We start from the raw sequence: 26855 nt of genomic DNA on the forward strand, positions 1-26855 counted from the left end.
AATCCTCCGCCTTGCGGCGCCGGCACACCAGGTTCTAGTCCCGGTCGGGGCACCGATCCTGTCCCGGTTGCCCCTCTTCCAGGCCAGCTCTCTGCTGTGGCCCGGGAGTGCAGTGGAGGATGGCCCAGGTGCTTGGGTCCTGCACCCCATGGGAGACCAGGAGAAGCACCTGGCTCCTGCCATCGGATCGGCGCGGTGCGCCGGCCGCAGCGCGCCTACCGCGGCGGCCATTGGAGGGTGAACCAACGGCAAAAGGAAGACCTTTCTCTCTGTCTCTCTCTCACTGTCCACTCTGCCTGCAAAAAAAAAAAAAAAAAGAACATCAGACCTCAAAACACTCGAATCGGCCGGCGCTGTGGCTTAACAGGCTAATCCTCCGCCTTGCGGCGCCGGCACACTGGGTTCTAGTCCCTGTTGGGGCACCGGATTCTGTCCCGGTTGCTCCTCTTCCAGTCCAGCTCTCTGCTGTGGCCCGGGAAGGCAGTGGAGGATGGCCCAAGTCCTTGGGTCCTGCACCCGCATGGGAGACCAGGAGAAGCACCTGGCTCCTGGCTTTGGATCAGCGAGATGCGCTGGCCGCAGCGGCCATTGGAGGGTGAACCAACGGCAAAAAGGAAGACCTTCCTCTCTGTCTCTCTCTCTCACGATCCACTCTGCCTGTCCAAAAAAAAAAAAAAAAAAAAACAAACAAACAAAAACCAACACTCGAATCTGCAGACCTAGCTTTAACTGCGTAATGTCAAAGAAAATTTTCAGGAAGCCAAAATGAAGTGCTTGAGGACATAAAGGAATGAGGGGTGTACCAGGCTGTAGGCACGCTTGGCCTTGTGGAGCCAGTGTGCTCTCCAATCACACCTCAGCCCTGAAAGTGTGCTGCGCAGTCCACGGCAACACACCTGGAGTCTTGGCCTCTGACTCCAGGAAACATGACCAGCAAAGGGGAGGTATGATCTCGCGGGACCACAGTGCACTGTGCAAAGCTGGCAGCCTGGTAAGCCTGGGCCAGCAGCATGGGAGGCTCGTGGCTTCTGACCCCCTGTTCTCACAGGAGCGGCAGCTGGGGCGACCACATCCTGGGAGCCTGATTTCAACAAAAGATTCTTGTAGATCAAAATGTCATTAATTGAAGAGTCAAAAATGTCCTTTTAAAGAAGAAAAATTTAATTCCTAAAAATCCTTGGTTTTATACTTAAATCTCTGTGCCTTTAAGGAAGGCAGAAAACAGTATTTTGTATGACTAAAAATTAGAACCCTAAAAAAATTTCCCACTAAACCTGTTAAGCCTCTGGAAATCTTAATCCACTGGAGACAAGAATACAGAAGAAAAGAATGAAGCCAGCAGCAAGTGAGGTGAGGCTCGATGTTGACGCTAACGAAGAGGCACTTACATTAGCTCGCTACCACAAGTTTACATGTTTAACACAGTGCCCCACATATATGTAGCACATATGCAATAAATACCTATTGAACTATACTAAGTATAGGACTTCAGGGGCCGGTGCTGTGGTACAGCAGGTTACGCTGACATGTGCAGTGCCAGCATCTTATATGGGCACTGGTTCGAATCCTGGCTGCTCCACTTTCAATCCAGCTCTCTGCTAATGTACCTGGGAAAGCTGCAGAAGATGGCCCAAGTGCTTGGGTCCCTGCATCCATGTAGGAGACCCAAAAGAAGCTCCTGGCTCCTGGCTCTGGCCTGGCCCAGCTGCGGCCATTGTGGCCCTTTGGGGAGTGAACCAGCAGATGGAAGATCTCTCTCTCTGTCTCTCTTCTCTGTCTCTCATCTCTCTCTCTGTAATAAATAAATTTCTTTCAAATAAATAAATCTTTCAAAAAAAGTACAGGACTTTAGAAGTAAACAGCTTCATATAACACAGCTTCAATGTTGTCACAGAAATTCAAATTCCATGGCTATGACCTCAGATTAATGTTGTCACCCTAAAGCGGTGCCCTTGATTTCTCCCTCGGGCCTATAAAAGATCACACTGGGCCCACAACAGGGAAAGAAAAGCACTAATTCTGGCTGAGGCTATGGCATCCTTCGATCTGACCTGGAGGTAGAGAAGCCCTTGGTGACTACGTAGAAAGCCTGAATCTCCAAACGGAAGCCCAGTGTCCCTGGAGCACAACCGTGCTAACGCAGTTGTGAGGTTTGATCAAGTCCATGAAGCAGAGGCTGGGAAGAGACGGATAATCTTCTTCCAGTGCCTCACATCACAGTTGTCCTGGGGTTCCCACAGTTACTTCTTCTCCAGTACAGTCCCCACCCTGACCCCTGTCCCAACAGATGCCATCATGACTACAAGGACAGAAGACAGACAGCTTTGTGCACTTTGGCTGTCTGAGAGCAGAGTGGACAGGACGCAGACACCTGAGATGTCCCAACTGGCAGTGCTGGGTCCCCGGTGGGGGTCTCGTGGCTGCTGTCAGACACACTCCTCAGCTTTTCCCTAGGCATAGATCAACCGCCCTAGCAGCATGGGCACTGTGCTACCAATCAAAGCAGCGAAGTCAAAGTTGAAGGTCGCATTCCATGTTTCAGAAACAGAAGAAATCAGGGTGGGTGGGAACAGTATTAAGTACATTCACTTGTGTTTGGAACTGGAGCCAGACTAGAGCTGATTTAAATGTTGATTTAAACAAACATATTTTGTGTCTAAATAGACACTCTTTTGGCATACATTCATCATCACTTAAGCTTATTTCACAAACATGCCTAGCAGCTATTTTTACAAAAATGGCAATTTACATCTGAAGAACTTTAGGGGAAAACAGGCGAGACCAGAGTATAATGGAAGAAATTTGGGGAGAAGGGGACAATACAAATCCTTTAGCTTCTCAGAATTAAAAAACAGTCAAGATTGTAAGCCTACAAGGCACAACCCACCGAGAGGAACTGAGTCAGAGGAGGAGCTGAGGAACCAAGACCCCATCCCAAGAGAGGAGCCATAGGCTAACATACTGTCGTCCTCACACGTGGAATAATCTCTCACCCGCAGTCTTTCACAGCCAGACACATTACTCCTGGTACTTCCCTCTGAGGGAGAGCACGGGAACAACGACACCACAGCCGAGCAACCCAGTCTGAGATGGCAGTGGACAACCTGCGGCTCTGCTAGAATCCCTTCTTCACAACTCCAGTGAACTGCTCAAGGCTGTGGGTGCTCCCCGTGCTCATCCAGGTGGATCTGGAGGACCTGCTGCCTCCAGGGTGCCCTCAGAAAGTGGGGGTCCCCAGGCATTAATTTCAGTAATATGCACTTGCATCATATTAAAAACAGAAAATACCCGCCTCCCCTGCAGGTGCACTTGTCATAAATCTCCAGCTGACTGTGGTTAATGCAAAAGTAATTAGCTCTCCTTCACACCAGTAACTTTCCTATATACAATACATACTGAAGGAATTATTTACTCTGTATAACTGTCTGCCATGATTTAAAATTAAATAAATAAATAAAGACAAAAAGCACAGCTTAGCAATTCTCAGTGCTGGAAATATGTGAAAAATTATTCTCATTGCATACTGTCCAACTGGGTCCAACATTGGGACCAATGCCATATATATATTTTAGACATAAATCTCTATAAAATCTTGTGAATTGCACTCAAGAGACCTACGCTATCAAACATTTACCATCTCTTATTACACAAGCAGTGCTAAACTGTACTGGTTAGTAAACATTAGTCATAAACAAGTGCCAATAAGGCCACTAAAACTCTAAGGGATGGAGACAATGCAGCCAATGCTTCCAGATTCTGTCGCCCAAGATTTGCAACATCTATTTACACGCAAATAATCACACTGCTGCTATTTGGCTTAAAGCAGGAAAAGACAGTAGTGCAGGGCATGGGAGGGCTGCTTTGGGTAGAAAAGTTCATTTTTGCTGGTGGGAGGCAGGTTTCACAAACAAAGCTTTGGAACATGTGAGTCTCATTCCAATGCTGAATGCTGAGGCACAGCAAGGGGGTGTAGGCAGAAATAAGGACAGCAGGATACTAACCAAAGGGAACGCTCCAGTCTTTGTATCTCAAACTTTCTAGGCCTAGGCTTGGGCAATGATTAAAGTGAAATCTGCACTCAGCTCTTCTGTCTCTGGTTAACTGTGCTTTCCAATGTGATTTTAAAATAGTTGACAAGGAAAGAAGGCTTTCAAGTGTCAGCATTAACAGAAAATGTGAGTGGCATTAAAAAGAAAACAGTACACATAAAATTGGGAGGGAGTAAGTAACTTTATCACAGGTGCTAAATAACATTTTATTTCCATTTCTGTTCAAATTCTATTCCCTGATCCTGTTTGCATCTCTAAATGAGTATTTTCTTCATGAGATGTTGTTGGAATGAATTATTTTTGAATAGAAGTAAGTTATTTCCAAATACAGTTTGTTAAAGAAAAATTCAATAAAAATGAATATTTCTTCACAGTTAGATTCAGGAAAAAACAAAAACAAAAAATCCCCGAAAAACAAATAAGGTCTACAGTGACTCTTAAAAGGCACTTAAAATTTTAAAGATTAAAAAAAAAAATCCTCTTACTTAATCCAGTTCATCAGCTCCACTGTATCTGGGTCATAGAATTCTCTCAACTCGGAGAGTTCATCCATCATTCCTGGCCAGAACTGAAATTAAAAACAAAACAAAAACAAAATCCACCCCTATACCCACAACTATCACTAAAGAGTAAATGAAAACAAAAGAGAGAAACTGCATTTAACTTGTGAGCTAAATAAACACGGCAACTGCAATGTAAAACTACTTCACTCTGCGGTCAACTCTCCTAGCACAATGGGCTAGAATTCTGAGTCAAGTTCCTGAAATTATCTTGAGCTGAAGCTAATTAGGACTAGAGGTGTTGTCAACTTTTAAAAACGAGCTTCATTTTACTCCAATAAAAATTCTCTTGTATGGGGGTTAATATCTAGTACAACATGACTGTGCTTTGACTAGAGTACAGCCACTGGAAAGCTCACGGTGTGTAATTAGCTAAAACTGTGCAATCTACCCTTAGCTGCAGGAAGTGCCCGAGGAGACAGTACACTTTTATAGCTGCGAAAACGCTCCTGAACACAGGATCTCATTCTGTCCTCAGGCAGCGCCATGGGGACTGGCTTCTCATTTTACAAGTTACAGAGGCTGGCTCAGACAGTGAGGTAGCTTGGCCAGGTCACAGCGCTAGGAACTAGACCTGACTCTAAACCCAGCCCCCTTTCCAATACACAACGTCACAATCACACTTTTTGTACTAGACATCTGGCCAAATGGTTTGGCATACATGAATGTGACTGCGGAACAACAGGAGAGGAAGTTCTGAGAGCAGGACTCTCTGACAGCTGCTGCCCTGATCACTGTGTTCACAACACTGCTCACTTTGACTTACTTAAGGCCACGGAGATACAATACGAAAACTACACTCTGAGTCCACTACTCAGTCAACGTAGCTTAACTCTGTAATCCAACAGTTAATTCTTAAGTCTATCAAATGAGAGTTGAACTGTTCAACTCCCTACATCCTAAGGTTCATTGTAGAATTCATTCCACATACTGGCACAGAAGACCAATGAGAATGTACCTATGCTTCACTGGTGTAGAAAATCCAATCATTTAATTGATGAACCACTAAGCAGAACCAAAGTAACCAATGATTGGTTTGTGGCTGGGGTTTGGCCTGACAACTTTCCCAGCCTGTCCACTCATGTCTGGCTGATTTTTACTGCTCCTTCACATCTTGCTTCCTAGGCAGGTGAATCAGAGAAACTGCCGGGGATGGACTCAGGTGGCAGCCCTTCTGGTTCTAGTTTTTGGAAGAGATCAAATAAAAATTTCTGATTAGCTGATAGCTTTGTAATGTTTCAGTAGTCCATTTCCCCTATGAATCTGAAAAATCAGTAGAATACCAGCTTTATAATAAAATGCTCTAATTCTTTTAGGATAAAACATTTGAAATCTGTGGATTCAATGAATATTAGATACTTTTACAGTTTGAAAGTTGCTGGCATTAATTTTGACAATGTTAAAACCTATTAACAGTGCTGTGGCAAACTCTTTAAATGATGTGAAAGTAAGTGCTAGATTAACTAAATGCTGTTTTCAAGCAATCAGCAGTGTATGTGGGATTTTAGCAATCCAAAGAAGTTAAGGCCAGAATAATAATTTCATTAAACTCTTGACTCCAGAGAGGAGACTAGTACATGCTTTTCCTTTTTAATAGGATTACCCTAAAGAGAGATACAGCAAAATTGGCATTATGAACAAGAAATCTGGAAACTCTCATCACAAATGCTCTGTAAAACTGAAATCAGGATTTGAAATGAATTCACTTGACTTACATATAAATCAGTAAGAACTGGAATAGCTAAAAAGCAGATTTGGTTTCAGGGTAACCCTTAATACCCATGACATCCTTATTTTCTCTGAAATTTTCTATTTCACAGGTTTTGAGGAGATTTTGAGGAGATTTGCACTGTTTTATGCAGTGAAAACTGCAAACACTCGAGTCTCTCCTGAAGGCCCACGCTACGCTGAGGCAGAGGAGGGTCCCATCCTTTGGCGGTTTCTTTAAAACACAAACTCCCCAACGAAGGGAAAATCTACAAGGACTTCCTAGACCTGATGGGTCTGAGTGCTATCCCTGGTCCATCTCCACAGCGGTCGTTCTCAAAAGGAATGAGGGAAGGGCTTCTGTCCCCCTCAACCCCACCCCAACTGCACCCTGCCACAGGCCCTGGGGGATGGCTGGCAATGTCTGGAGACCTTCGTGGCTGTGGCACTGGGCAGTATTATTGGCGTCTACCGGGTAGAAGGTGGGGATGCTGCTAAACATCCTGCTACACACAGGGCAGCGCTGCGTCGCCCTGTCCACACTACAGTGGGGGCCTTAACCCCGACGGTGCATCAGCATCCCTGGGAGGCCTGGTTCTAACCTGAATGTCTGCACTGTTTTTGGAGCTTCTGATTCAGCAGGCCTGGAGCAGGCCCCAAACACGTGGCTCTAACTGGCCCTCAGGTGACGCCGATGCTGCTGGTCAGGGGCCACACTGCACTACACAGTCTGCTTCTTGGTCAGCGTCTTCCTCGCCCTCATCAAGGAAAGAGACCTAAGTCCTAATATAGCTTTCAAGAAAATCAAGACAGTTTCAATAAACAGCTGAGACATGAAAGAACTCGGCCTCCAGAGCTACAGACAATGACGAAGGCTGTTGTAGTTCACATGGAAGAGTTGTCTTTCCTGTGAGGGTGTCTGAGCCCTTAAAATCAATGTGTAGGGGTGCCTTACTCCTAAAAAAACCCTTTGACAGTTAAGTTGCTTTCCAGAGGATTTAAGAAGTTTTGTTTTGAAATGACACTAGCGCAATAAAATTCCCAGCTGCAAGGAGGTAGAGATCAATTTCTGTTTTCCAACCTCTGAGAGTTACCAGGGAGCTCTACACTAGTAACTGTTTGGATACAACATGATTTTTTGAAATATCTACAATATCTATAATGTGGGGCTGGTGCTATGGCTCAGCCAGTTAACGCCCTGGCCTGAAGCACTAGCACCCCATATGGATGCCAGTTTGAGATCCAGCTGCTACACTTCCCATCCAGCTCTCTGCTATGGCCTGGGAAAGCAGTAGAAGATGGCCCAAGTCCTTGGGCCCCTGCACCCACATGGGAGACTCGGAGGAAGCTCCTGGCTTCTGGCTTCGGATCGGCATAGCTCTGGCCGTTGTAGCAATCTGGGGAGTGAACCAGCGGATGGAAGACCTCTCTGTCTCTGCCTCTCCTCTCTCTGTGTAACTCTGACTTTCAAATAAATAAATAAATCTTAAAAAAAAAAAAAAATCTACAACGTGATCATTACCAATCATTTCTTTTTAACCTAAAACCTTCCATTCACAAAATCTTACATGAAAATATGCCCAAAGGAAACCAAAAGCTGAGCAGCTACAACTGACCCTGACCCTTGCTCTGTTAGCCCCCATAGGCTAACCCCTCCCAAACCAGGGCCTTCTCAAGGTCAAGTTTAAAATCAGATTAAAAAAAAAAAAAAAAAAAAACTTAAATTTTTTTTTTTTTCTTAAAAAGAGCAAGCACTTGGTTAGGTAGAACAATCTGTGCTACCTGCCAGGCTATGACACAAGCCACAAGTCTGTCAACCTGATCAGTGACCACTGTCCCTGACAGAGCAGCCTCAGCTGAAGCAGTTAATGCTGCTTTGGAAGTCCGTCAGCTGCGAATATGAAGAATTTGTTACTCCCCACTGGAAGTGGGAGAACAGATAAAAAGGCCTAACCTCAGACTGTACTAATGTGTGTGCAGTTTTCTCACAAAGATAACATCTAATAAAATACAGAGTAAAGTAAGACACACTTTAAAATCTCCTACACTATTATACAGATCGGGTAATGGAGGCAATAATTTTCCTACTTTATTTATTTCAAAGTAGGTATGAAAACACTGTATTTTCAGAATTTTCATTAGCTGAATAATAAAGATCAAAGCCAAAACTAATTAGAATGACTGAATAGTAGTTGCTGTTATAGACTTTTTACTTAAAAACTATTTGCGGAACATAGCAGTTTTCTTTTCACTGTCAATTGCAACAAGAAGCTAAAGAGAGGTTTATAAACTCCACAAGCCACTCTATTTGCCAAATAATACATAAGATACATGAATCACGGCAGCTATTCTGCTAAACAGATGAATGACAAGAATGAGGAAAATCGGTCTTACCTTATAGCACAGATACAGCAGTATTAATATCGGTACTGAATATCGCATTATATATATCTATATGTAAGAAAGACATTATTTAGATTTCAAGTATTTTTTAACTCTTTTGGCTTACGGTTTCACTTTATAAACATAGGGCTCTCTCTCTCTCTTTTTTCTTTTTTAAGCAACAGAAATACAATTTAGTGGAGCATGAGTCTCCGCTGTGTAAAACAACTGACAGACACTTGTAGCTTCTACCATATCGCCACCTAGTGAATCTACAGGGCAGAACAACTCAAAACTGCATTTGCAGGCTACTAAACATTATCATGCACTTACTAACAATTATTTTTAGGAAAGCATATTATAATAGAAAGTTGTAATTCCAAAAAAATGGACCAAGGGTGATTTTTAAATTTTCCTTCTTGTCTTTTAAAATTCTGTATAAGGAACATATCTAATTTACAGTCCAGATAAAAATATTTTTAAAGTTATTTAAAAAATGTTTATTTAAAAATATTTTAAATGTTTAAAATAATTTAAATAAAATAATTTAAGTATTTAAATTATTTAAAATAATTATTTTAAAAACTTATTTAAAAATAATTCCTTATAAAATCTCAATGAATCAGTTATCTAGTTTTAGCTTCAAATTTTACTATCCATTTTGTTGAGACTGATATATGACTAACTATGGAAAACAAGAGAATTAGTACAAAAGAAATGTTAAAAATCATAAAAATTAGGGGCTGGTGAATAGTCAGTGAAGTCACTGCCTACAATGCTGGCATCCCATATGAGTACGTTTGTGTTCCAGCAGCTCCAATCCAGCTCCTGCCAAAGTGCGTGGGAAAGCAGTGGAGCACGTCCCAAGTACTGGGGTCCCTGCATCCACATGGGAGACCCAGACAGAGTTCCTGGCTCCTGGCTTCAGCCTGGTTCAGTCCTGACCCACTGCACCCGTTTGGGAGTGAATCAACAGACAGAAGATAGATCTCTAACTCTGCCTTTCAAATAAATAAAAAAAAATTTTTTAATTTAGAAGAAAACGGAATAGCACTGACCCTCTTTGGGTTGTAAAGATGGACTGACTTTAAAAGTAACTCCCATATCTCGGGGCTGCACAAGCCAAAGGAGGCGAATACACACATGTGTGACGTCCAGAGGTACTTCATTCTGCAAGGACAGAGACAAGAGTGCATCAACCCAGAGTCGGGAACGCTGCAAAGCCAGCCTTACAAAACCTCACTTAACATCATACAGAAAGCATCATCAAAGGGTTCACTATTAGTTCAACTGCCTATTGGGAACTATCACGTAAGTAAGAGATAGAGGAACTGGGGCCGGCGCCATGGCATCCCAATGAGCACCGGTTCTCGTCCCGGCTGCTCCTCTTCCCATCCCGCTCTCTGCTATGGCCTGGGAAAGCAGTAGAAGATGGTCCACGTCCCTGGGCTTCTGAACCCACTTGGGAAGAAGCACCTGGCTCCTGGCTTCAGATTGGCGCAGCCCCGGCCATGGCAGCCATTTGGGGAGTGAACCGGAAGACCTTTCTCTCTGTCTCTCTCACTGTCTGTAACTCTACCTCTCAAATAAATAAATAAAAATCTTAAAAAAAAAGAAAGATTGAAAGAAAGAGGAACATTTGTAACTGGGGAAAAAAACTAACTGCAGGTAATATTTTGCAGTTGGAGAAGATAGTATAAGAATTTTATAGGAACCATAATATTTAAGAAAATGATTGTTTCCAAATTTTACTGCTAACTAATATCAAGTAAAGAGTGGTCGAATTAAAAAGTAAATCAAATAAAAGGATATGACAAAAAGACCTCATTGTACTCAATGCCAAGAATCCAAACAGAATGGTATGAATTAAATTGTATGCAGTTTCTGGTTTCAGGTCCACTGTGCATTTTCCCATTTTACTCATGGATTGTTGGTTTGTAGAATCACTGAAATACAAACATAAAAAATTAAAGCTGTATAAATAATCTTAATTCAGGTAAATCTCTTTTAAAAAGAAGAAGAAAACTTATGCCTTATTGAAGAATGTATTATTTACTTAAGATGAAATCAAGCAGCCTTCATTGTGAATTTATGAGGCTTTGTGTCACAGTATACTAGCAACTAGCATAATACAAATTCAGATTTTCATTACACATGTAAGTGTTTCAGTTCTTTAAATTAAGAAATAGCCAAAAGATCCTTTTGAAATCAGTGAAACCATAAGAGATCTTTAAAGATGTTTTACAAGTTATCAGTATTTGCAAATTTTTTACAAAGAACCACCAACTTTTAACTTACCAATAATCTCTACACACTGTATGTTCAACAGATGACCTTTATTAAAAGACAGCTACATTAAAGTTGTTACAGCCAATAAGACTGACATGAATTCTTCCCTGACCCCAACACCAGTGCACGCTGTGTTCCCTGCTGGCAGCACATGGGATCTCTGGGAGGCCTCTCGGACTCCAGGTCCACAGCTCCATTCACGGAGCTCTTTAAATTCTCTCCGAGTTATAAGACGTGAACAGTTTGCGGGAACATAAACACCTGACCCGTATTTCACCTTCTGGATTCAGCTGTCTCCTTACAGTGGTGTTAATACACTCCTCTGTTTCCATGTCCTTCTTATAAACTTGTAATCGGATTGCAAAGTTGCTTAGACTCAAGTTCATTTTCTTTTTCCGCAAGAGTAGTTCATGGGGATGTGATCTACTCTAATGTAACACATTTGGAAGCACATGCTGGCTGGCTGTCTCCGTTAGTGACAAGACCGATGAGTGAGCTCAGATGCTGCATCATTTGTTGTGGAGGGGAAAATAAAACAGTAAGGGCTGCAAGTTTAAGAGAAAAAGAATGTTTTCCTAAGGACCTACTAATCCCTCATACACTCAACAGGACTGTGCATGTGTGATGCTTCTCTGGGTAACTAGAGAACTTCTGTTTCTCAGAAACCCTCCTTTCAACCACTGTAGATTCACAAAGAAACTAAAATGATACTCTAGATGCAGTTCTCACCGTTGGCAGTAACCCTTACTTATCTGTTAACTATCACAACCTGAACACTGGCTTCTACACTGACACTACAAGATCACTCCAGACAGACACACATGCTCTTATCTCCCCTTGACACCTGGCAGGATCCTGCAGAAGCTCCCTCCTCCCCAGCCAAGACAGGAGGTTTCTTATTAATTCTACAAATATGGATCATGTTACTCCTATTAGTTCATCCTTCACACTAATGCTGTTGTATAAACCTAACAGTATCATCCTTCTGCGTACTAGACAGGTAGAGATACTTTAAATATTTGGCACTAACAAAATGCCCTTCAAATTACTTAAAACTTAATTCACATTTTGATACTACAGTTCTTTAATGTAGTGTATTTCCTCTAAGAAGTCCTAATACCCCTACCTGGTGAGAAAGCTGCTCTGAAATCTTTATCTCTAATTCTACACGAGTCAGCTTCCAGGGATGGCTCAGATTCACCCACCCTGAGCAGGGCACAGACTTCACAAAGACACCGCGGGCCAACTGAGCTTCCTGCTTCCCAGGCACTCCAGAGCGCTGTCGACACCTGGTGCATCTGGAATACCAGTAAATTATGCTGTCTAGAATAATTTCCATCCATTTTCACAGGCCTAAGTTTTATCTTGGCTTAGGTATAAAAGAACACTGCCGAAAGATACTAAAATAGTTTATAGTCAGTGAAATATTTTCATGGTTCAGTGTTGCTTCATTCTTCATAATCATAAAACACCTCAAGTGATTGGGACTCCTTTTAACGACAGCTCTCTCGTGGCTGTGAATCACGGTTCACCAGCGCCTTAACTGGCAAGCAACCGACACAGAAGGGGCTCCTTGTGAGCTTCATTAAGTTTTCACAAATGATGGTAGCTTCAACTTCTCACACTTAATTTTCTTTCAATTTAACATGGATAGTAAATGCAAAACACCCCATCAGCTTGATGGGTAGGCATTCTACGAGTTTTAAGAAAGCCTTTCTATTCTGATTTTTTTTTTTTAAACTAGACTGGCAGACATGTGGTTTACAAATTGGGAATTATTAATTAAAATTTTTATTAGATAATAATATTTATGGTCCATTCCAATGTTATGACCCTGAAACAAAATGCAAGAAAACAAATGAACACCAACTAACTCTTGATCATGAGATATTAAAAAGGCAGCTAGAGGAAGGTAGAAAACCAAAGGAAAGGCCTAATGCAAACAAAATAGAAGCTCAAGAGTCAACAGCAACACTAGCTAATGACAGCTAACATCTGTAAAATATCCCAGGCATGAGACCCTTTTGTGAGTATGTTATGTTGTTTCAATTTATTTCTACTTCTCAGAAGAGGCTAGAATAAATACTTTTAGGATTCTCAATCTACAGAGAAAGAAAAGGAAATCCCAAAAGGTAACACAACTGGCTCAAAGATCACATTGTTGCCAAGAGTACAAGCCAATGCTTAAGCCAGACCAATGTGTGTGGTGGTCACTGCTCTTGGCTGTCTCTTAGCTACTGAGAGCAGAGTCTTCCCTCTCAGATAAACAACACTTCTCTGTTCAGTGTTTGATATTTTGCTCTTCAGCTTCAAAAAAAAAAAAAAAAAAAAAAAAAAAAACTCCATTATATAAAAAGCTCATTAAAGTGGGTGTTAAATTTCTGAAATATGCCATACCTGAGATTATGAAAGGCAACAATTAATGCTGCAATCACCATGATGGACAGAACAAATATGTAGGCATAAAAAAGCAGAGTATCGGAAAGCCTTTCGAATGTATTCAAAGGCAGGAGGCCAAAGGCTTCTTCACATAGATACAGATTTGCATCGAAATCCCTAGGGAACACAGGGAAAGCAAAATCAAATTCACACAAGGCGAGGAATCTACACTGTATTTCCCCCCAAAATGAGTCTTCAACTAATAGCTGAAGGCACAATGACGACTTAAGCTTTAAAATCCCTGCTGATTTAATATTCAACAGCAAGCAGATGTTCAATTCAGTCATACCTTGTTGCTCCAAACCCAAATTTTGCCTTCAGAAATTTAAATATATGTTCATCTGACCTCAGATTAAGGATTTTCTATAGAAGGGAGAGAAAAAAAAATGCCATTAGTGCCTTAGGCAGAGTTTCTTGGTAATTTCCCATTGAGTGTCCAATTTCAGAGAGTGTGGGTACATGGAACAAGTGCACAGCAGTGCTCAGAACTGAAGAATTCTAAAGCAGAGACTTTCAAATTCCCTCTCCTTCGTTCCCTTTCTAAAAAGCACAACCCTCTATTCAAACTCTTATGCATTTACTCAGTATGCAAAATAGGTAAAAGATGAGCCTTTCTGGCTTCTGGGACAGACAGAAAACCTACACTACTCTGACCTGAAAAGTGAATGGGAATGGAGCCCCCCAGCCTCGTTTGGCTTTGGAAATCTGGGTCTACAGATACAATCGGTGGCTGTTTCACTCCAAGACAGTTCAAGACAGCAGTAGCCCTCCAAGAGGTGAACACATGCCAGTGCTCAGTAGTGATTATAATTTTAATTAATGCAATTTTAAATGTATAGCTTATAGCAATCCATTAGGACAGCAATGGTAAAGAAATTACATTGGAAGAAACTGAAGACAAAAAATAAATAAATAAATAAATAAGATGAAGCCGGAACTGAGGCTAATACACAAAATACGCTCATTAAAGATGGGCCACAAATCTGTTCTTATGCATTCCACCAGCAAATGCAAAGAGGGAAACAAAAGAATTTATGTTACTCATAGGGTTGTAAGAGTCAAACAAACCAGTGGCTCTGAGGAAATCTTCAGTTCTAGAACTGGGACTCAAGAAATGTTTCCTGTGGCTACAGTAAAAACAGTAAGGCATTTCATTTTTTCTAATTCCTCTCATGGCAGGTCACCGGCAAAACATCAAATGAAATGCAACAGATGTTGTTTGTGGAGTCAGAAATAGGTGGTCCACACAGCAGCTTTCCACTGGTTTAACCCAAGAACAGATCATTGAAATGCAATGTCAGGTGGGCAGAAGGAGGCCCAGCACAGGTTTGTACAGAGGGGAACGGAGTGTAAGGATGCAGGCGTGGCTGGCTGAGGGAGGCTCTTCCCATCTTCGAGGGCGATGAGCAGAACAGGGACTGACACTCTCTTAGGGAGAAGGGGTCTGTTTTGCCGATGACTGCCATTCTGACCCCAGTCGTCTAGAAGGGGCAAAATCATCTGAAAAATTTGTTGTAGTTTTGCTCCAGCATAAAAACAAATGGGACTCCACAGTCCAAGACCTATATACCCTAAAGACGGTCTATAATGAAAAAAAAGGCAGTGAAAATATCAGAAAACAGATTCAAAGTAAACTCTCCAGCAGGGCACTTCTAGCAGAGCTACGGGATATATAAGCTAAGTCACCACAAGTGTTACTCTGCTGGACGGGGGCCACTCTTCGGTTAAATGTTGGAGAACTCCCAAGAATGAGCATGATGCTTTCCATAGCAGAAATCAGATAGGAAGGCCAGTTACTCATCAACTGAGCCCAAGAACCATGCCATCTGCTTTTTTAGCACCATAGCGGGAAAGCTATTTCTAGAAGTAAAATATTCAAAATTTAGTGATATCTTTACTTGATGCTTCTAAAGTTGAGCTCTTAAAAAGTTGAACTTAAAAGGTGAGTTCAAGGCAGAACATACTAAAGAAGAATCAACAGTAATCAGTGAATGAAATGAACAGATTAACCCTTATTACCAACACAAAGTTAAAACTGAGCCTGTTTGGCAAAACTGGTAACTGTTAAGTAATGCTATGTGCTGTATAAAGCAAAAATTCCTTTAAAATTTAAAGTTTCAAAACCTATCTCCAAGGCTCTAAGTAAGTTTAAAAACATATTAAAACTTTTAAAAATATATTAAAATGCCATTTTGTTAACTTACCTTAATAATGTTGTTGAGAAAAAGTGTTAAGCATAAAACTATAAATAAATGTAACAAAAGTTTCCCAATCCTATTAAGGAAGCTTCCAGTTTTCAGGTTTTTCTAGAAATTAAAAGAGCTGTTTTAATTCTTAAATTTTTGTATAACTTCATAAACAAAATGAAATTGCCTGAGGATTTAAAGCACTGGATCACACAATGTACAGGAAATATGTATATAGAAAACATAACCTTCTGTTCGTTAGTCTTAATATTAGTAATTCTCCAGGATTAAACGAATCCCTTAATGTTGAGCTCAATAAGATGAGGAAATGTGTCCTACTCTTTTTCTTTTATATTTATTTTTTAAAGATTCACTTATTTATTAGAAAAGCAGAGTTACAGAGAGGCAGAGGCAGAAAGAGAGAGGGAGTGAGAGAGAGAAATCCTCCATCCGATGGTTCACTCCCCAGATGGTTGCAAAGGTCTGAGCTGGGCCAAAGTCAGGAGCCTGGAGCTTCCTACAGGTCTCCCACATGGGTGCAGGGGCCCAAACACTTGAGCATCCTCCACTGCTTTCCCAGGCACATTAGCAGGGAGCTGGATCAGAAGTGGAGCAGCCACAAACTGGCACCCATGTGGGATGCTGGTACCACAAGCAGCAGCTTAACACACTATGCCACAGCGCTTCTAAAAAGACCTTCGTGACCAGGTACTGGGGCCTATCGCTTGGAAGGTCTGAGGTGTGCGAACTGAGCAGATCAGTATAGCATTTATCCATTACCTCACAGATCACAGACACAGCTATAATTCAAATAAAAGATCGATCAGCACAGAAAGTAAACTGTGCCCTTTCTATACATACTCAATATAACATCAAAAGCTTCCAAGTTTGAGAGTTATTTATCTATAATTAAGGTTAAAAGCATGAATAAGAACTGTTGTTCTTAATAGATGACTAAAAGCCTGGTTTTCAAAAATATCTTTGTTATAGTGTGTCCACAGCGCTGCTCCCTCAAAAGACTAATAAAGCGCAGGTGCTGTGTGTGTGTGTGTGTGTGTGAGAGAGAGAGAGAGAGAGAGAGAGAGAGAGGGCACAGCCCAGCAGAATAAAATTCTTTCTCTGTCTCTGTCCCTTTGTCTTTCAAACCATAAATCAGGCAAATGAATGAATGAATAAATAAACAAATAAATCTTTTAAAAAAGGGATTTCTTCTTCTCGAAGAAAAAAACAAAATGGCTTAAGACAGAAATACTTAACAGCATGTGCAAAAGAAAATGGGCTTTGTGACAATGTTAAGGAGAAACAAACTCTCAAATCTCATGTAAATTTAAGAAATGTAATTATATAGTAAAACCAAAAGATCAGTTCAGTATTTTCACAGGGCTTTACAATACCTTAGGAAATGTGCAATTATTTCTGAAGGTTTTAAGACGTTAACTGAAAACAGAGTGAATGTTCAGTAACAATATGGAAGGCTGGGGAAGAACAGCAGGTGCGCAGCTGGAGCCGTGCACACACTCCTGCAGGCAGCAGGCTCTTCTCAATCTTGAGTTCACACACAGAAAAGCTACAGTTCCCTTTACTTCAACTTTAAATCAATGACATTTGACCAGGCAGCTTTGCCTAATAATTGAATTAAATAAAGGTTCCAACTCTTTAAGAAATAATGAATTTCATCCCAAACAAAGGCTGAGGGAATTCATTAACACCAGTGTCCTGTCTTAAGAGAAATGCTAAAGGGAGTTCTGGGCACTGGAGAAGTCGAGTGTGTAATACAAAAACCTGGGACGGTTTAAAACCTATAAGTAAACAAGTATCCAGAAAAAACCAGAATACTCCAATACTGTAATCGTGGAGGGTATAAACCACTTATATCTTAAGTAAGGAGGTTAAAAGACAAGAATAGTAACAGCTACAATAACTTCTTAAGTGATAAACAATATAAAAAGGTGTAAACTGTGACATCAAAAGTTCAAAATGCAGAGGAGAATGGAGTTAAAGTGCAGAATGTTTTTCTTCTTTCTCTGTGATAAACATTATCAGCTTTAAAATAATTCATTATAACTAAAACAAGGTAAACCTCATGGTAACCACAAAGCAAAAACCTCTAATAGATACACTAAAAATAAAAAGCAAGGAATCAAAGCAGACTGCCAGAGAAAATCACTTAACCACAAAGGAAGTCAGAGGAGAAGAAAACAAACAAACAAACAAACAAACAAACAAAAAACAAAACCAGAGGATCTGCAAAACAACTAGAAAACAAAACAAAACAAACAAACAAACAAAAAATGGGAATACTAATGATGTGGGCAGGTGGGCAGCTAATAGAGGAGCTGAGGTTCGACCGCCCCAGCCTATCTGTGTGGTGCACACTCTGCAATGTGATAGTTCCAAACAGCCTAGGTAGAAGCCCTGGCCAGCAGGTGTGTCAGCTGCAGCCAGCCCAGCTACCCGAGACAAGTCTGCACCACCCAAACCTCCATTTCTGTGCACTGCCCCCCATTGCCATGCAGCAGAAACTGCAAGTTCCACAATACTGCAAACTTAGAACTAGTGCCATCTGGAAATACTCAATATGGCTTCAGGTTGTGTCTCCACGATGACCTTTAGGTCATCATAATAAAATTACGGCTAGCTCTCCCACTCCCATCATGCACCCGACACGTCCAAGATGTCCAAAAAGGGCATGGAAATGGGCAGAATTCATACCCCATCCCAAACTCTGCCCTTCCGAATAGTCAATTAAGTCCCACCCTAGACACTACCCTCTATGCCTACTGATAGTAAAAAAGGATGGCCCAAACCTTGTTTTTTTTTTTTTTTTCTTGGTGTTTTTTGTTCACTTCCTCTCTTTGTCGCTCTTGCTTATCCACACTAACATCTTGAGCATGTAATATTCCTTTGCTTTACATAACTCCTGCTTTCCTGTACAACTCTGTCTCCTACCTGAATTCCTGTGTAGAGACAAGAACCAGAACCAAGCCCCCAGGGGTCAACTCCACAACACTATGACTTTGCCTATCAGTAATTACTTTGAACGTGAATGGATCAAATTCTCCAATTAAAAGACACAGAGTAGCTGAACAGATGAAAAAATAAGACCCAAGTATATGCTTACCTAGGAGATAATCACTTCACTTATAAGGCCACACACAGACTGAGAGCGGACAGAAAAAGATATCCCATACCAATAGATACAAAAGAGAGCAGGAGGAGCTATATTTATGTCTGATAAAATAGACTTCAAGTCAAACATTATAAAAAGACAAAAATAAGGTTCTTATACCCTTCTAAAGAGATACAACAAGATCAATTATAAATATAATGTGTGCATGCAACGTCAGAACACCTAAATACATAAAGTGAACAAGAATAGATCTAAAAGGAGAGCCAGATTGCAGTACAGTGACAGTAGGGAACATGAACTCCTCTCCTCCAGATAGAAAATCAACAAAGAAACCCTGGATTTTAACTGCATTCTAGAGCAAACGGACCTCAGAGACATTCAGAGAACATTCCATCCAATAGCTGAAGAAAGAATATACTTTCTTTTCAACTACACTTGGAACATTCTCCAAGATATATCACAGGTTAGGCCACAAAAGAAGTCATCAATGAAAGTAAAAAAAAAAAAAAAAAAAAAAAAAAAATCTCATGTCAAGTATCTTTTCTGACCACAGTGGAATAAAACCAGAAATCAACGACAGGAAGAATTTTGGAAATTGTATAAATATATGGAAATTAAACACAAGCTCTTGAAGAACCAATAGGTCAATAAAGAAATTAAAGGAGAAATTTAAAAATATCAAGACAAATGAAAATGAAAGTAGTTCTAAGAGAGAAGCAATAAATACCTACTTCAGAAAAGAAGAAAGATCTCAAACAACCTAATGATGCACCTCAAGAAACTAGAGAAAAAAACAATCCCCAAATTAGATGGAAAGGAATAATAAATATCTGAGCAGAAACAAATAAAAGATTTTAAAAACAAACCCAAAAGGTCAATAAAACAAAGAGCTGGTTTTTGAATAGAAAAAAAAAAAAACATCAACAAATCTTTAGATAGACTAAGAAAAAAAAAGAAACAAATATAATCAGAGATGAAAGTGGAGACATAACTGGCACCATGAACATATAAAGCATCATAAAAGACTACTATGAGCAACTGTATACCAATTCATTGAAAAATTTAGGGAAATGGATAAATTTCTGGACACACACAACCTACCAAAATTGAATAATTCAGAAACAGAAAACCTGAATAGACATGTAATAAGCAACATGCTTGAATCGGTAGTAAAGTCTCTCTTCAAAGAACATCCTGGACCAGATGGCTTCCCTGCTGCCTTCTATCAAGCATTTAAGAACTGACACCAACTCTTAAACTACTCCAGAAACTGAAGAGGAAGGAATTCTTCCAAACTCACTCTACAAGGTCAGCATCACCCTGATGCCAAGACTGGACAAAGACAGAACACAAAAAAGGAATACAGATGTAAAAATCCTCAACACAATATTTGCAAATCATGTTAAATGGCAAATTAAAAAGACCATTCACTTTGATCAAGTGGGATTCATCCTAGTGATGCAAAGATAGCTCAACATATGCCAGTCAATAAATATAATGCATTGCAGAAACAGAATCAAAGACAAAAATTATAAGCTCATAGATACAGAAAAGGCAGTTGATAAAATTCAACATCCTTTCAAGAAAAACTCTCTACAAGTTAGGAATATAAGAACATACCTCAACACAATAAAGAGTGCATATGGCAAACCCTCAGCTAATTATCATACTGAATGGGGAAAAGTTGAAAGTTCTTCCTCTAAGATATGGAATAAGACAAGGATACCCACATTGACCACTTTTATTCAACATAGTCTAGGAGATGCAGCTAAAGCACTTAGTCAGTGGAAAGAGGTAAAAAGCATCCAAACTGGAAGGGAGGAAGTCAAACTCCTTGTTTGCAGACAACATGCTCTCTTACACAGAAACTCAGTGGGTTAAAGACTTAAATGTAAGACCCACCAGAAACTACTAGAAGAAAACCTAGGGTAAATGCTACAAGATACTGGTCAGGGAAAAGCTTTTTTTAAAGATAAAATCTCAAATCACAGGCAACAAAACACACAAATAGACAAATAGGATTAAAACAAACTAAAGAGCTTGTGCACAGCAAAACAGTGAAGAGAATCTCTCCAGAGTTGGTAAGGAACTCAAGCAACTCGATGGCCAAACACTCAAATAATTCAATTAAAAAATGGACTAAAGACCAGAACAGATTTTTCTCAAAATAAGGCACATAAGGGTAGGCAGTTGGCACAGCAGTTAAGATGCTACTTGGGGGCTGGCGCTGTGGCATAGTGGGTAAAGCTACCGCCAGCAATGCCATCATCCCATATGGGCACTGGTTCAAGTCCTGGCTGCTCCACTTCTGATCCAGCTCTCTGCTATGGCCTGGGAAAGCAGTAGAAGATGGCCCAAGTCCTTGGGCCCCTGTACCCACTTGGGAGACCCAGAAGAAGTTCCTGGCTCCTGATCAGCTCACCTCAGCTGTTACAGCCATTTGTAGAGTAAACCATAGGATTGAAGACATCTCTCTAACTCTGCCTCTCTGTAACTCTGCCTTTACAATAAATAAATCTTAAAAACAAACAAAACAAAACAAATGCTGCTTGGGACTCCTACAACCCATCCAGGAATACCAGGGTTTGAATCCTGACTCCACTTCTGATTCTAGCTTCCTGCCAAGGTGCACCATTGCCCAAGTACTTTAGTCCCTGCTACTCAGGTGGGAGACTTGGAATGAGTTCCAGGCTCCTGGTTTAGGTCTGGCCCCCCTGGCTATTGCACACACATGGGAAATAAATCTGCAGATGAAAGATCTCTGTCTCTGTCTTTCAAAATACATAAAAATACATTTAAAAAGACATAAAAATGAAAGTTAACTGAAAATAGATCTTAGTAAAAAATAAGAATGGGAAGAGGAGAGAGAGGAGGAAGAAGGGTGGGAGTGCAGGTGGGAAGAATCACTGTTCCTAAATTTGTATATATGAAATGCATGAAGTTTATCTTAAATAAAAGGTTTCTAGGTAAAGATAAATAAAAAATAAAAAGCAAAAACATACCAATGGCCAATAGATGTATTAAAAAGTGCTCAATATCACTAATCATCAGAGAAATGCACAAGGAGATATCACCTAACCCCAGGGATAATGGCTGTTATTAAAAAGCAAAAAATCCCACACACGGGCAATGACGTAGAGAAAGGGGAACTCTTAGAAACTGCTGGCAGGAATGCAAATTAGGACAGCTACTGGGGAAAATAGTATGGAGGCTCCTCCAGAAAATGGAATGAAGAATTAGCAAGCTCACAACTGGGCATGCAGCCACAGGACAGGAAGTCAGTCTATAGAAGAGGTCTGCACCCCCATGTTTACTGCAGCTCTAGTCACAACAGCCGAGATATGGAACCAACCTCAATGTTCATCAATGGATGATAAAAACTCTCTACAAATTAGGCATAATAGGAACATACCTCAACATGATAAAGGTTGCATATGGCAAACCCTCAGCTAATTATCATATTGAATGGGGAAACGTTGAAAGTTCTTCCTCTAAGATATGGAATACGACAAGGATACTCACATTTACTTTTATTCAACATAGTCTAGGAGATCCAGAGAATGTGCCATATATACATAATGGAATACTATTTGGCCAACAGTGGATGAAATCCTGTAATTTGTGACAACATGGATGGACCAGGAGACTATGTTAACTAAAATAAGCCAGGCAGAAAAATATTGCATGATCTCACTCATATGTGAAAGGTTAAAATAATTAGATCACAAGGAAGTTGAGAGTAGAATGGGGGCTACCACAGGGTGGGGAGGGGAGAGGCTGGTCAACAGGTGTACAAAGGTATAGTCACAGGAGGAATAAGATCTGGTCTTCTATTGCACAGTGAAGTGACTACAGTCAGCAATACTGTATTTTATATTTTAAAACAGGTAGAAGAGAGCATTTTAATGTTCTCATTTCAGAGAAATGATGAATACAAATATTGATGAATATACTAATTACCCTGATTTGGTCATTATACTATGTATTCATGAACCAAAACATTATGTTGTACCCCATAAAAATGTCCATCAACAAAACCTATCAGCACAATTTCATAATCAATAGCAATTGCTTAATAAATGTCAGCCATCAAAATAAAGAAATAATAAATGTCAAAACAGTAGGATGACCTGTGACTTCAGAAAGCATCAAACAGGAATGTTATAACATGCACTTGAAAAAAAAAGAACAAAAGCAAATGATGCTACTTGTGTTTTTAGTGGGAATTTGGTCATAAATTCTCCTTTGTATGTTGCATAAAAATAAGGTCCAATGAACCATACAATTTAAAAAAAGAAGCCTACTTTTAGTAATACTAAGGGCAAAAAGAATGTCCTACCTGAAGTTTTCTTGCAATTAACACCGAAAGGTTAAAACTGATAAGCAATGATCCAAGAATCATGGAATTAAAAAACTGGAGAATGCAGACCAAGAGTAAACTTGCTATCTGTATACCATACAGCCATGTTGCCTGCAATGACCAAAGATTAAATAGTTACACAGATTGTATTGGGAGATCACCCGTGGTGACATGCTGGATAAATCTCAGTTTGCAAATAATGCAGAAAACACACACACAACTTCAAGAAACACAAATCTAAAAACTAACCATATACATACCAACTGTTTATTTACCCTTCGATGACAACATTTTAAATTTTAAATTTTTTGGTTAAAAGGCAAATGAAAAGTGTTTATATAAAGTAAAAGCAGCAAATAATGGTATGTACCAATGTATTCTTGGAATTAGCAAGTGCAGTTTATAATCTTCAATATTCCCTTAAATTCTTTGATATTTACTATCTTCTTCCAACAATCAGTACTTTATCTTTCCTGTTTCTCCATACTATGCGCACTGCAAAGCTTCATGCTGTCTGAGTGTGGGCTTGATCCCAGAATGACTGACAGCTCCTTCTGCAGTTCTCACGGGTTCACAACAGCATGGAGCAGTGGCCGAGATCAGGAGCCCTGAAGACCACAGTACCTGTACTGTAGTCCTGAATCTGGCATAACCCAGCTGTGTGACCTACGGTGCCAAAACTGGCAAGAGCCTGATGGAAGGACAAAAGGCGACTGTGCCTGAGAATGCCTGGTTACAATAAACACTTGCAAGAGACAACCCCTGACTGACACTGAAAGAAGCAAAACGTAACCAACTGAACACAAAAATAATGTCACAAAGAAAAATAGACAGATCCTAATAAGAGCAGATACTTTTCTGTTAGTTTTCCTATTTTCTTTCAAATCAGACAATTCCATCCGCATGCTGACACACACAAAAAAATGTTTTACTCTGCAGCAAACTGGATTTTCCCTATAGCTTTGTTCTCTTAATTTCAAAGGAAACAAACCTACACCAAGCATTTCAAAGAAAGGCCTGCAACAGTCCAGAGCTTTGGCTTAATGTTCATGGAAACTCAAGGGGCTAGATGCTGATAGTTTTTAGGATTGTAACGATAATGTACCTTACTGCAAATTTCGAAGCCAGTAGAACATTAAAAAAAAACAGCGATCAATAGGAATGTGCGCTCTGGAGTCAAACCCAACACCATTACGTTCACACGACTGGGTGCTGCTTCACAGCACAGTTTGCTCACATCACTGACTGCTCTGTGCAAACTTACGTTTTAAATGGCGATTACAACATTTCTCTACATGCCAGAATTTGGCTGCCACCACGTCACTCAGGTGTTTCTAGTGTTTCAATATTACTAAAGTCACATTATGAATATCACTTTAAAAATCTTCACACTTGGGGCCAGCACTGCGCCTTAGTGGATAAAGCCTCCGCCTGCAGTGCTGACATCCCATATGGGCGCCAGTTCGAGTCCCAGCTGCTCCACCTCCAATCCAGCTCCCTGATAATGCACCTGGGAAAGCAGCGGAAAAATGGCCCAAGTCCCTGTGCCCCTGCACCCACATGGGAGACCTGGATGAAACCCCTGTCTCCTGGCTTTGGCCTGGCTCAGCCGCCCTGGCTGTTGCAGCCATTCAGGGAATGAACCAGTGGATGGAAGATCTCGATCTCTCTCTGCTCAGCCTCTCCTTCACTGTAATGCTTTCAAATAATAAATAAATCTTAAAAAAACAAACAAAAAAAAAACAAACAACAACTTCAAACCCTTATATCTGACTACTTATTTTATTCATTGTTATATACCCAGTAGTCCAAAAGATGCCCACCAGAACAGTGTCATTCAATAAATATTGGAGGAATGAATGAACCTATTTCTTTGGGATAAACTCCTAAAAGTAGAACTATTGGTCAGAGAAGGCGTTTTTTCTTTTCCTTTGTAAGAACTTTATTAAGATGCAATTCACATACCATCAAAGTCTTCCACTGCAAGTGTACAGTTTGTGTATTCAGTGAATTGTACAACTATTGCCACAGTCTCATTTTAAAGATATTTTCATTACTTCAAAAGAGACCTCATGCCCATTAGATGTCACTCCTCATTTTCCCCTTCCCCAGCCCTGGCATCTACTGACATTCTTACCTTTGGATTTGCATAATGGAATTATAATGCAATGTAAACAACAGAATGGATACTCCACATAAATGGAAAAGTATCACATAGAGAGAGATGTGACTGGCTTCTTTTATTTGGAACAATACTATCCAGCTTCATATTAGTATCTCCCTCCTTTGTATTGCTGATATTATGTATTGTATGGCTACCTTACATTCTGCTTTTCCACTCCTTGGTTGATGGGTATTTGGGTGGCTTTTGCCTTTGGAGTATGAATTATTCTTCTAAGAATATTCACATACACATATTTTTTTTAAATGACGAACTTTATTTATTTATTTATTTATTTTGACAGGCAGAGTGGATAGTGAGAGAGAGAGAGAGAAAGGTCTTCCTTTTTGCCGTTGGTTCACCCTCCAATGGCCACTGCAGCCAGCGCATCTCGCTGATCCGAAGCCAGGAGCCAGGTGCTTCTCCTGGTCTCCCTTGTGGGTGCAGGGCCCAAGGACTTGGGCCATCCTCCACTGCCTTCCCGGGCCATAGCAGAGAGCTGGCCTGGAAGAGGGGCAACTGGGACAGAATCCGGCGTCCCAACCGGGACTAGAACCCGGTGTGCCGGCGTCACAAGGCAGAGGATTAGCCTGTTAAGCCACGGCGCTGGCCTCACATACACATATTTTAATGAGCTTTCATTCCTTTTGGGTAGTTATCTGGGAGTGGATCACGCTGTAACCCTATGCTTAAAATTTGAAGAAATGCTGCTTTCCACCAAGCAACTGCACCATTTTCCAGTCCTACCAGCAATATATGATAAGGTCCAGCTTCTCCACATCCTTTGCAGCATCTGCTGTTTTTCTCAATTTAGGTGGGTTTAAAGTGGTATCTCATTGTGGGTTTGAATTGTATTTCTTTGATAGCTAATGATGTCAAGCATCTTTTTATGTGTTTATTGAACATTTATATATCTTACTTGCAGAAATGTTTACCCAAATCCTTTGACCTTACTTTATTGCTGAATGAGTTGTATAAGAGTTCTTCATATATTCTGGAAGTTTCTCATCAGATATATGATTTGCAAATATGAGGTTTTTTCAGGAAGTTTCGGAGAAAATGGAAATAAAAGCATGCATTTGTTTCAGTACAAAAAAATTTTTTGAAACCCATGCGTAGCTTCTTTCATAATATACACTTTCTACATATTATCGCAAAAAAATTTCCATCTTTTTTTTAAAAAAAATCACTTGTGCTTTTGATGTTGCATATAAGAAGGCATAGACTGTTCAAAGGTCATGAAGAGTTATTTCTGTTTTTCCTAAAAGTTGTATAGTTTTAGCTCTTATATCCAGGTCTATGATCCATTTAAAGGTTAATTATTATGTACAGTGTGAGAGGAAGAGGTCCAACTTCATTCTTTTGCATGTGGATATCAAGTTATTCCAGTACCATTTGTTGAAAAGATTATTCTTTTTCTATTTATCTTGGCACACTTGTCGAAAATCAACTCTTCCTGTGAGAGTTTATTTCTGGTCTCTTAATTCTATTCCATTGACTTATGTTTATCTTACTGCCAGCACCACACTGTTTTGACGTTGCAGCTCTGTTGATTTTTCCAACTTTGGTCTTCTTTTTCAAGATTTTTTGGG

General features: G+C 40.3%; 1 protein-coding gene across 5 annotated transcripts in view; it reads right to left on the bottom strand.

Moving 5' to 3' along the window:
- DPY19L3 (dpy-19 like C-mannosyltransferase 3) overlaps window positions 1-26855 on the bottom strand; it is a 90135-nt gene that overhangs the window by 17666 nt on the left and 45614 nt on the right. For 4 of the 5 annotated variants that reach the window (XM_062178012.1, XM_062178014.1, XM_062178011.1 and 1 more), the window contains exons 9-16: window positions 23082-23213; window positions 15631-15732; window positions 13716-13789; window positions 13385-13543; window positions 10522-10644; window positions 9757-9868; window positions 8711-8767; window positions 4535-4617 (exon numbers count right to left, since the gene is read on the bottom strand). In XM_062178012.1, coding sequence (XP_062033996.1) covers window positions 4535-4617; window positions 8711-8767; window positions 9757-9868; window positions 10522-10644; window positions 13385-13543; window positions 13716-13789; window positions 15631-15732; window positions 23082-23213 — 842 coding nt within the window. The remainder of the gene's footprint in view (window positions 1-4534; window positions 4618-8710; window positions 8768-9756; window positions 9869-10521; window positions 10645-13384; window positions 13544-13715; window positions 13790-15630; window positions 15733-23081; window positions 23214-26855) is intronic. The other variant, XM_062178015.1, reaches the window with a different exon arrangement.

This window comes from Lepus europaeus, chromosome 19 (assembly GCF_033115175.1).
Source record: "Lepus europaeus isolate LE1 chromosome 19, mLepTim1.pri, whole genome shotgun sequence".
Classification (NCBI taxonomy): Eukaryota; Metazoa; Chordata; class Mammalia; order Lagomorpha; family Leporidae; genus Lepus; species Lepus europaeus.